Here is an 11,554-nt window from a genome sequence, read left to right on the forward strand (position 1 = left end):
AATGATCAAATCAAATCAATATGATTATTTATCTTCTAATCTGTTCTGTAAATGTAATTTCTGTATGATTCCAATTGTTTTAAGCATTTCATAAACAAAATCTCAAATGTGAGCATGTCGTGTTCAAGCCGAGAGGAGAGGCAGCGACAAGCTGGGCTTCACCTCAGATTGCGCAATCCCTCACGCTCACGGTGTGTGTGTGTGTGTGTGTGTGTGTGTGAGAGTGTGTGTGTGTGTATGAGTGTGTGTGTGAGTGTGTGTGTGAGTGTGTGTGTGTGTGTGTGTGTGAGTGTGTGTGTGTGTGTGTGTGTATGAGTGTGTGTGTGAGTGTGAGTGTGTGTGTGTGTGAGTGTGTGTGTGAGTGTGTGTGTGTGTGTGTGTGTGTGTGTGTGTGAGTGTGAGTGTGTGTGTGTGTGTCTCTGTGTGTGTGTGTGTGTGTGTGTGTGTGTGTGTGTGTGAGTGTGTGTGTCCAAGCTGCTGATTGAATGGTGGTTTAGCTCCTCTATCGGAATGATGTTTGTAAATCTGCCTCACCAGCCATGAACCTCACGTCTCTGTATAGTATATTTAATATACTCATCAATACTCTTTGTGTCCCTTTGAGTGACATTCAATACGTAGACCAATCAGATAGTTATTGATTAAACATGAAGGTGCTACACTAGCAGCAGACAGTGAACCCACCTCAGAGTCTCCAGACTACAATGTGGACTCTCCAGAAAACCACTCAGCAGCTTCACTCCTGAATCCTGCAGCTTGTTTCCTCTCAGATCCAGTTGTCTCAGACTGGAGGGGTTTGACTTCAGAGCTGATCCCAGAGAAGAACAGCCTTCATCTGAGATCTCACACCATGACAGACTGAAAACACACAAAACAACACAGAGTTTATCATATCAATACACAATGAATCATTATTTACATCATCAACATGAGTGTCTTTCATGTTGTTTCCTCTTCTTTTGTAAACAGACATGTTGTTAAAATCATGTCACTAAGAAGAAGAGAAGAAGACAGAAACAATGTGTTCATAATCAATCAGATGTGATCAGGTTTTAAAGGTTTCCTGCAGCTGGTAGCAGACGTGTAGAAGCAGCTCACGGCAGGAGGAGTCAGGACTTCACACAAGATTAACGTATCAGAATGATCATTAAACTAATATTTGAACGGTTATTTCGATTCACAATGTATAAATGTTTGGTTCTTCACGTGTGATTAAATAACTCTTTATAATTGATGAACATTGACTCACTCAAGTATAGAATATATATAATATTAATAAAGTATGGAACATATAGTTCACTCATCAATACTCTATGTGTCTCTCTGAGGGACATTCTGGAGGTGAAGGACAGGGGGCCCTGACCCTTTGGCCCCTGACCCTTTGACCCCTGACCCTTTGACCCCTGCCCCTTAGGCCCCTGACCCTTCGGCCCCTGACCCTTAGGCTCCTGGCTCTTTGGCCCCTGACCCTTGGTCCCCTGACCCTTTGACCCTTGGCTCTTTGACGCCTGACCTTTTGGTCCCCTGACCCTTTGACCCCTGGCTATTTGGCCCCTGACCCTTTGACCCCTGGCTCTTTGGCCCCTGACCCTTGGTCCCCTGACCCTTTGACCCTTGGCTCTTTGACGCCTGACCTTTTGGTCCCCTGACCCTTTGACCCCTGGCTATTTGGCCCCTGACCCTTTGACCCCTGACCCTTTGACCCCTGGCTCTTTGACCCCTGACCTTTTGGTCCCCTGTCCCTTTGACCCCTGACCTTTGGTCACCTGACCTTTGGTTCCCTGGCCCTTTGACCCCTGGCTCTTTGACCCCTGACCTTTGGCCCCTGACCCTTGGCCCCTGGCTCTGTGCCCAGTAGACCTGTTCAGTAGTCCACCAGCAGCATGAATCCAGACCAGTTGTACATTTCATGATTGTAGAGGATGACATGCAGACAACGAGGCAGCTGATGTGAAGTGGAACATATGACCAGGAAATGTAACACGTGATGATCAATACGTAGACCAATCAGATAGTTATTGATTAAACATGAAGGTGCTACACTAGCAGCAGACAGTGAACCCACCTCAGAGTCTCCAGACTACAATGTGGACTCTCCAGAAAACCACTCAGCAGCTTCAAGTCTGAATCCTGCAGCTGGTTTTCACTCAGATCCAGTTTTGTCAGACTGGAGGGGTTTGACTTCAGAGCTGATCCCAGAGAAGAACAGCCTTCATCTGAGATCTCACAGCGTGACAGACTGAAAACAAAACAACACAGAGTTTATCATATCAATACACTATGAATCAGTATTTACATCATCAACATGAATGTCTTTCATGTTGGTTTCATCTTCTTTTGTAAACAGACATACATTTAAAATCATGTCCCTGTAAACACATTCAAACCCTGATTCCAGTGAAAGAAGTTCTTCCAGCTCTAACAAACTCAAAGCAGGACTCAAAGCGTCCTGGTTCCCTGAAAGCAGGAGGGCCAAAGGATCTTCATGTTGGTGGACAAGACATCCAACACTTCCCAGCAGGATAGTGGCCACTTCTCCATTCACAGCATTATTTCCAGATGCATATAAGCAGACACACCAGTAGACATTGTTCTCCTCCAGTAACATGTTGGGAACACCACCATGAACTCAGTCAGACACTTAGACCACTACATCATCTGTGGTAAACCACCTGATCCTGACCTGAGGTGTTCAAGTGCACAGTGTGGACTCTCCAGTCCAGCAGACAGCAGCTTCAGTCCTGAATCCTGCAGGTTGTTGTTACTCAGGTCCAGGTCTTTCAGACTAGAGGACTGGGAGCTGAGGACTGAGGACAGAGCTCCACAGCTTCTCTCTGAGAGTTTACAGCCACTCAGCCTAAGGGAGGAACAGGGATTAATACAAACAACATATTCAAAGTAAAACATCAAACCCATTTAGTAATGATAATGTATCCGTACACAGCTTTGTTGGAGGCTTTGACCACCGGCAGCAGCCTCAGAAGAGCCTCCTCTGAAGCAGAGTATTTCTTCAGGTCAAACACCTCCAGATCTTTTCCTGATGACAGTAAGATGAAGACCAGAGCTGACCACTGAGCAGGAGACAGTTTATCTGTGGAGAGACGTCCTGATCTCAGGGACTGTTGGATCTCCTCCACCAGAGAACCATCGTTCAGTTCATTCAGACAGTGGAACAGATTGATGCTTTTCTCTGGAGAATCATTCTCACTGATCTTCTTCTTGATGTACTGGACTGTTTCCTGATTGGTCCGTGAGCTACTTCCTGTCTGTGGCAGCAGACCTCGTAAGAGAATCTGATTGCTCTGCAGGGAAAGACCCAGGAGAAAGCGGAGGAACAAGTCCAGGTGTCCATTTGGACTCTGTAAGGCCTTGTCCACAGCACTCTGGTAGAGATGTTTTAGTTTAGGTTCTGGTCTCAATACTTTAGACCAACCAAGGCCTTTAGGTCTTGGTTGTTTTTCTGCCATCAGGTTGACACCAGAGTTGATGAAGGTCAGATGGACATGAAGAGCTGCCAGAAACTCCTGAACACTCAGATGGACGAAGCAGAACACCTGATCCTGGTACAGTCCTCTCTCCTCTCTGAAGATCTGTGTGAACACTCCTGAGTACACTGAGGCTGCTCTGATATCGATGCCACACTCTGTCAGGTCGGATTCATAGAAGATCAGGTTCCCTTTCTGCAGCTGATCAAAAGCCAGTTTTCCCAGAGACTCGGTCATCTTCCTGCTCTCTGGACTCCAGTGTGAATCCGTCTCAGCTCCTCCATCATACTTGACCTTCTTCACTTTGGACTGAACCACCAGGAAGTGGATGTACATCTCAGTCAGGGTCTTGGGCAGCTCTCCTCCCTCTGTGGTCTTCAACACGTCCTCCAGAACTGTAGCAGTGATCCAGCAGAAGACTGGGATGTGGCACATGATGTGGAGGCTTCGGGAGGTCTTGATGTGGGAGATGATCCTGCTGGCCTGCTCCTCATCTCTGAACCTCTTCCCGAAGTAGTCCTCCTTCTGTGGGTCAGTGAACCCTCTGACCTCTGTCACCAAGCCAACACAGTCAGGAGGGATCTGATTGGCTGCTGCAGGTCGTGTGGTTATCCAGAGGCGAGCACAGGGAAGCATGTTCCCCCTGAAGAGGTTTGTGAGCAGCACATCCACTGAGGTGGACTCTGTGACATCAGTCAGGACCTCATTGTTGTGGAAGTCCAGAGGAAGTCGACACTCATCCAGACCGTCAAAGATGAACACAACCGGGAACTCTTCAAACCTGCAGATTGCTGCTTCTCTGGTTTCAGTGAAGAAATGATGAACGAGTTCCACCAAGCTGAACTTCTTCTCTTTCAGCACATTCAGCTCTCTGAACGTGAATGGAAACGTGAACTGGATGTCCTGGTTGGCTTTGTCTTCAGCCCAGTCCAGAGTGAACTTCTGTGTTAGGACTGTTTTCCCAACGCCAGCCACTCCCTTAGTCATCACTGTTCTGATTGGTTCCTCTCCTCCAGACGAAGGCTTTGAAGAGGTCTTCTTGTCTGATGGGTGTTTCTGGTCTGTGTGGTTTCCTGGATGCTGTTTCAATCTGTCTGACCTCGTGCTCCTTATTGACCTCTGCAGTCCCTCCCTCTGTGATGTAGAGCTCTGTGTAGATCTGGTTCAGGAGGGTTGGGTTCCCTGCTTTAGAGATGCCCTCAAACACACACTGGAACTTCTTCTTCAGGTTAGACTTGAGTTCATGTTGGCACACTGCCAGCACTGGTTTCTGGAATGACATAAATCATAGATGAAATTAGTGAGTGGTGGTCTTCTGTTTAATTGTAAAGTCTTTAAAATCCTCTTACTGCTCTGCAGACAGTCAGCCAGCTCCTCCTGCTTCATTCTTCTCAAGAGGTTTAGTGTGATCTTCAGAAATGCTTCCCTGCTGCTCCTCCTCTGCTCTTCATCCTCACCGTCCAACACCTCCTCATCTTCCTTCTGACCCGCAGAGCCTTCTGGGTAATCTGGACTGAGGACCTTTTGCATCTTCTTCAGCTCGCTCTTCATAAAGCTGACAATGTTCTTTTCAAGCAGCTGGAACCAAACAATAAAAGTATATTTACGTGTTTTTACTTTCTAATCTCTGAACAGTGTGTTACTGTAGATTGTCAATGCAGATTTCTATTGTAAATCTATATCCAATAATACCAACAGACAACCAAACACAAGCACAATTCTCCATCTTCAATTGAAAGACCATAATGTCTTGAGTGTCTAAATGTTGACATCAGAGGTCAGAGGAGGTTTAATACATAAAGCTCGGGTAGGAACTTCGCTTTAGTCCATATTTCATCAAGTTAGGGCCGAGAATCCCGAAACAACCCAGAACCAAGTAGTATCGAAACTTCTCCAATCAAACGATACCTGAGATCCGTCCTTTTGTGCTTGCAAGCTTTCCTTGATTTAATGTGACGTGTGATTGGCCCCCAAACAGCCGGGGGGGTTACCTTCCTGCACACTGTTAGCACCGTTAGCTACTAGTCGCTGAGATGTCTGAGCTAACAGCTAACGGTGCTATAAGCATGAACAGAGCTATCCTCGACAGCATAGTGCTTACAGAGCATAGTTTTAACCTCGGGGTACTTGAAGATGGGCGTTACGCTTCCATGACGACGCAGTCAGGACGGCGTTGTCATTGGTCCTCCTGTATGAGCGCTGTGGCGTGATTAGCTAGTCAGTGCACACACAAAAGCTCCAAAAGTGAGTTAATCGGCACAGATATATAACTCAGCCATTTATATGATATTATGCCTGAAAGTTAGACATAGAGGGCGTGGCCTCTTTGATTGACAGGTGGACGTCTCCTCTGTTGCTTCACCTGCCCGTCTAAGCTCCATCAACTCTTTGACCATCTCTATGTTTCATACAGTCTCTGACTCACACACCTTAAATATGGGGTCCAGGTCTCTTGGGATCACTTGGGATCTCTGTTGCTGAACTCTTTGGAGAAAACAAAAGTACAAGTTGTATATTATGTTCTGTCTTAAGGAATCCTGAAATCAAAGGTAAAGGAGAGTCTGATCTCTGCTGATGGATCCTGATAGAAACACAGTAGCCTCATGAAGACTCACCTTAGTTCATCAGACTGATGTCCATCTTTGAATTTTAAAGGGGTTCTCATAGACCGGTCACTCTTCAGGGACACACAGCTGGGTCCAGGTCCAGGAGAGTCTGGTCTGTTCAACACACACACAGAGCTTAGAGGGTGAATAATGACGCAGGAGTGATGTGACATGGAGAAGAGTCCTGGTCTGTTAGTGGTCCTGGTCTGTTAGAGGTCCTGGTCTGTTAGAGGTCCCTGGTCTGTTAGAGTCCCTGGTCTGTTAGTGGTCCTGGTCTGTTAAGAGGTCCTGGTCTGTTAAGAGGTCCTGGTCTGTTAGTGGTCCTGGTCTGTTAGAGGTCCTGGTCTGTTAGAGATCCTGGTCTGTTAGAGGTCCTGGTCTGTTAAGAGGTCCCGGTCTGTTAAGAGGTCCTGGTCTGTTAAGAGGTCCTGGTCTGTTAGAGGTCCTGGTCTGTTAGAGGTCCTGGTCTGTTAAGAGGTCCTGGTCTGTTAGAGGTCCTGGTCTGTTAAGAGGTCCTGGTCTGTTAGTGGTCCTGGTCTGTTAGAGGTCCTGGTCTGTTAAGAGGTCCTGGTCTGTTAGAGGTCCTGGTCTGTTAGTGGTGCTGGTCTGTTAGAGGTCCTGGTCTGTTAGAGGTCCTGGTCTGTTAGAGGTCCTGGTCTGTTAGAGGTCCTGGTCTGTTAGTGGTCCTGGTCTGTTAGTGGTCCTGGTCTGTTAAGAGGTCCTGGTCTGTTAGAGGTCCTGGTCTGTTAGTGGTCCTGGTCTGTTAGAGGTCCTGGTCTGTTAGAGGTCCTGGTCTGTTAGAGATCCTGGTCTGTTAGAGGTCCTGGTCTGTTAAGAGGTCCTGGTCTGTTAAGAGGTCCTGGTCTGTTAGTGGTCCTGGTCTGTTAGAGGTCCTGGTCTGTTAGAGGTCCTGGTCTGTTAGAGATCCTGGTCTGTTAGAGGTCCTGGTCTGTTAGAGGTCCTGGTCTGTTAGAGATCCTGGTCTGTTAGAGGTCCTGGTCTGTTAAGAGGTCCTGGTCTGTTAAGAGGTCCTGGTCTGTTAGTGGTCCTGGTCTGTTAGAGGTCCTGGTCTGTTAGAGATCCTGGTCTGTTAGAGGTCCTGGTCTGTTAGAGGTCCTGGTCTGTTAAGAGGTCCTGGTCTGTTAGAGGTCCTGGTCTGTTAGTGGTGCTGGTCTGTTAGAGGTCCTGGTCTGTTAGAGGTCCTGGTCTGTTAGAGGTCCTGGTCTGTTAGAGGTCCTGGTCTGTTAGAGGTCCTGGTCTGTTAGAGGTCCTGGTCTGTTAGTGGTCCTGGTCTGTTAGAGGTCCTGGTCTGTTAAGAGGTCCTGGTCTGTTAGAGGTCCTGGTCTGTTAAAAGGTCCTGGTCTGTTAGTGGTCCTGGTCTGTTAGAGGTCCTGGTCTGTTAGTGGTCCTGGTCTGTTAGTGGTCCTGGTCTGTTAGAGGTCCTGGTCTGTTAGTGGTCCTGGTCTGTTATAGGTCCTGGTCTGTTAGAGGTCCTGGTCTGTTAGTGGTCCTGGTCTGTTAGAGGTCCTGGTCTGTTAGAGGTCCTGGTCTGTTAGTGGTCCTGGTCTGTTAGAGGTCCTGGTCTGTTAGAGATCCAGTGGAGTGATTTTAAGACCACGATTGTCTTTATTAATACACATGCATGCTTCTATAAATGTATATTATGTATATAAAAGGGTTCATCAGTGTGATTATATAATATCTTAACTCACTGAGTCTCTGGAGGGGATTGTCTTTTAAAAGCAAGAGGAAAGTCCATAGACCGGTCACTCTTCAGGGACACATAGCTGGGTCCAGGTCCAGGTCCAGGTCCAGGTCCAGGAGAGTCTGGCCTGTTCAACACACACACAGAGCTTAGAGGGTGAATAATGACGCAGGAGTGATGTGACATGGAGAAGAGTCCTGGTCTGTTAGTGGTCCTGGTCTGTTAGAGGTCCTGGTCTGTTAGAGGTCCTGGTCTGTTAAGAGGTCCTGGTCTGTTAAGAGGTCCTGGTCTGTTAAGAGGTCCTGGTCTGTTAGTGGTCCTGGTCTGTTAGAGGTCCTGGTCTGTTAGAGGTCCTGGTCTGTTAGAGGTCCTGGTCTGTTAGTGGTCCTGGTCTGTTAAAAGGTCCTGGTCTGTTAGAGGTCCTGGTCTGTTAGAGGTCCTGGTCTGTTAGTGGTCCTGGTCTGTTAAGAGGTCCTGGTCTGTTAGTGGTCCTGGTCTGTTAGTGGTCCTGGTCTGTTAGAGGTCCTGGTCTGTTAGAGATCCAGTGGAGTGATTTTAAGACCACGATTGTCTTTATTAATACACATGGATGCTTCTATAAATGTATATTATGTATATAAAAGGGTTCATCAGTGTGATTATATAATATCTTAACTCACTGAGTCTCTGGAGGGTGTTGTCTCTTAAAATCAAGAGGAGGTTCCATAGACCGGTCACTCTTCAGGGACACACAGCTGGGTCCAGGTCCAGGTCCAGGAGAGTCTGGTCTGTTCAACACACACACAGAGCTTAGAGGGTGAATAATGACGCAGGAGTGATGTGACATGGAGAAGAGTCCTGGTCTGTTAGTGGTCCTGGTCTGTTAGTGGTCCTGGTCTCACCTCTGAGCTTTGGTCTGGCTGTCATGTTCCCCACACAGAGTGGCTTTAGAGGGAGGGACTCCCTCCTCTCTGTCCTCCCACTGATGCATAGCAGAGTCCACACCTTCACACAAACACAAACAGACACAAACACAAACACAAACACCTGTTGTCATCACTACAACACTCACGTCACATGACACAAACACTGGAACGCTGTCAAACCGGTTCGGACGCATATTTCATTAAGGAGTCAAACTCCAGTTGGTTCAAGGTTTCAGCTCTTATTTTATTATAAGACGTGCACATCTTTATCAATCACTGTCCTTTAAGTCAAATATTAATGATGGACTATTATTCCAGCTGAAAGCAAAAGAAATGATCAGCCAATCAGCATCAGGATCCTTTTCTACCGTCCAGTTAAAGAGAGAAAGAACACAAAGTGATCAAGTGATCAAACATGTCCAGATTCCTCCGGTCGGATTCTCACCTGCTGAACTGAGCTCAGGTCAGTTACAGACACGTTCACCTTCATGTGTGGAGGAACCTCTGGAGAGAAGAAGCTGCTCATGTCTTCCTGTCAGTCCTGTTGTGAGTGTGCATTTGATCTGAGGACGCCGTCACGCCCCCATCTCTTCAGAGTCCAAGTCCAGAATCAAACTGTGTGACGTCAGAACCAGTCCAACAGGTGTAGATAGTCACAAGTGAATGATAATGGATGTGTTTTAACTTGTTCAGCACACACAGACTTCCCTTCTGTACTCAAACATTCACAAGCTGCTGTTTTATCCGTGATGGTCCACCAGCTCGAGCCTCTGGTCCTCATTGCAGGGACGCTCTGCTCTGGTCTGGCATGAAGAAGAATCAGCCCTTCAAACACTCTATGCTTTATAGGAAGTAAATCAAGTTCCTCTTATTATAGCAAAGAGTGTATCCGTTGAGTTAAAAATGTGTGTGTGTGTTAACTGTGACAAAGAGTGATGTCACTGAGCAACTGGGAGAATCGGCCTTCCAGCTGAAACCCTTAACTTTGCTAAATACTCTTTGCTTTAAAACAAAGTAATCAGGTTCCTCTTATTGCAACGAGGAGAAGAGACGACTCGAGACATCGGGGGGGATTACGACGTGGGACAGTGTCCGGTAACAACACTGTCCAAGACAATAGAACATCGTCCGGGACAAACATCGGAGAACTTCATCTCTGCTCACGGATCAGAGGACCCTGCCGGAGAGTCTCATCCCCTCCTGCCCACAAAGGATTAAGGAGGACACTGTCTTCTGTGACTGTGTACGGAGTCAAGAGGATCTCAGACCGAGGCAGGTGTTTGAACCGGGGCCGGCGAAAACATCTCCTTCTACCCCTCAAAGGAATAATTTCACAAAAATGTCTATCGTACCACAACATTATTTAACAGAGTGGAAATCTCTAACAGCCTAAAAGCTCATAACTATATTATAAAAAGCTAAGCTAACACCATCTATATCCAGGACCTTCATCTACCCTTGTACTAGAGAACCGTTGTCTCCAGGTATTTGTAACCCTCTCATTCTACTGGGTACTCCTCTGAGACCATAGTATGGCACAATCAAAGACAGTATAACATCACCCTCTCACCAAAGTCTCACGCCTTCTAATGTCACGGGAGAACAGGGTTAGGACCCAAGAGCAGACCACAGGAGATAGGATAGGGATAAGGAACTTTATTCCGTAAGGATGTTTTAGCAATTCCGACGTGAGTCCTGAGGATCGACGTCGGAGGTAGGCACAGCTAATCACGGGTGTGAGTCCCGAGGCACAACACCGGAGGCAGGCAGAAGAGAGCAGGTACTCTGCGAACAAGGAGAGAGAGAGTTACCGAGCGTACGAGCCAGTGGACAATCTCATGGAGCGGCAGTGGGAACTACCGGGGCAGAAGACGTAACAGACTGACAACCCAGGCCTGCACGACCAGGTTGATATGGAGCCGGTGATGATCCAAACGGGAACAGCTGTGCACCACTCGGGGAGTGGCCACGCCCTGCCCATCTTCTCCGGATGTAGCCGACGAAATCCTGGATTAGAGTGGGGTCCACGATTCTCCAACGGGGCACCCATGAGCGTTCCTCTGGACCGTATCCCTCCCAGTCTACAAGGAATTGGAAGCCCCGCCCCCGCCGCCGAGCATCCACAAGTCTCCTGACCGTGTGAACCAGGCCCCCGTCGATGAGTCGGGCGGGCAGAGGGGGTATGGCCGGAGGGCACAGAGTACTGGTGGACACCGGCTTGATCAAAGAGACATGGAATGTCGGATGGACCTTCAAAGATGAGGGGAGTTTCAGTCGAACCGCAGATGGATTAATAATGGCCTGGATCTCAAATGGGCCCGATGAACCGGGGGGACAGCTTCCGGATTCGGTCTTTAGCGGGATATTGTAAGATTCGTGTTCAAAGCTCCGGGTCCCGTGGCCGCAGGAAATTCAGATTCGAGTTAAACGTTTAACAATATTTAATGGCAAAGATAATACTCATGTAGCGTTCACGATCGTGGGGCCAGAAAGGAAGAACTCTCCACAGACGAACTGCAGCTCCCAGGGAGCCACAGACCGGGGCTGTCTCGAGTCTCCAGACCAGTAGAACCATGTCTCCCCAGAACAAATGCTCGGTCGTTAGTATGGTCATGCAAATGAATTCACACCTAAAGGTTAGTTCCATTGGTCAGTTCAAAGGATGCCGTCGTTCAGTTCGCTAAGCCAATTAGTAAAACTAGCGGGGTCAAAGCTCACTCTTCCGGTAAAGGACAGGAAGTTCCCCTTCACAATAAAACCCTATTATCCTGCCTTCCGAATAAAAGCAACACATTAGGTTTCAATCGGCATCCATTTTTAACTATTGTCTAAACAATAAAACATTCATTCATT

At 47.6% G+C, this 11,554-nt stretch overlaps 1 protein-coding gene across 1 annotated transcript in view; it reads right to left on the reverse strand.

Annotated features, from left to right (window-relative positions):
- Nucleotides 1-11,554, reverse strand: part of LOC117727154 (NACHT, LRR and PYD domains-containing protein 12-like) — a 146,842-nt gene that overhangs the window by 62,873 nt on the left and 72,415 nt on the right. The window contains 8 exon segments of the mRNA XM_034527254.1: nt 2,684-2,857; nt 2,941-4,505; nt 4,507-4,748; nt 4,835-5,063; nt 5,915-5,969; nt 6,101-6,205; nt 7,804-7,923; nt 8,456-8,563. Of these exon segments, the coding sequence (XP_034383145.1) occupies nt 2,684-2,857; nt 2,941-4,505; nt 4,507-4,748; nt 4,835-5,063; nt 5,915-5,969; nt 6,101-6,205; nt 7,804-7,923; nt 8,456-8,563 (2,598 nt within the window).

This window comes from Cyclopterus lumpus, chromosome 24 (assembly GCF_009769545.1).
Source record: "Cyclopterus lumpus isolate fCycLum1 chromosome 24, fCycLum1.pri, whole genome shotgun sequence".
NCBI classification, from domain to species: Eukaryota; Metazoa; Chordata; class Actinopteri; order Perciformes; family Cyclopteridae; genus Cyclopterus; species Cyclopterus lumpus.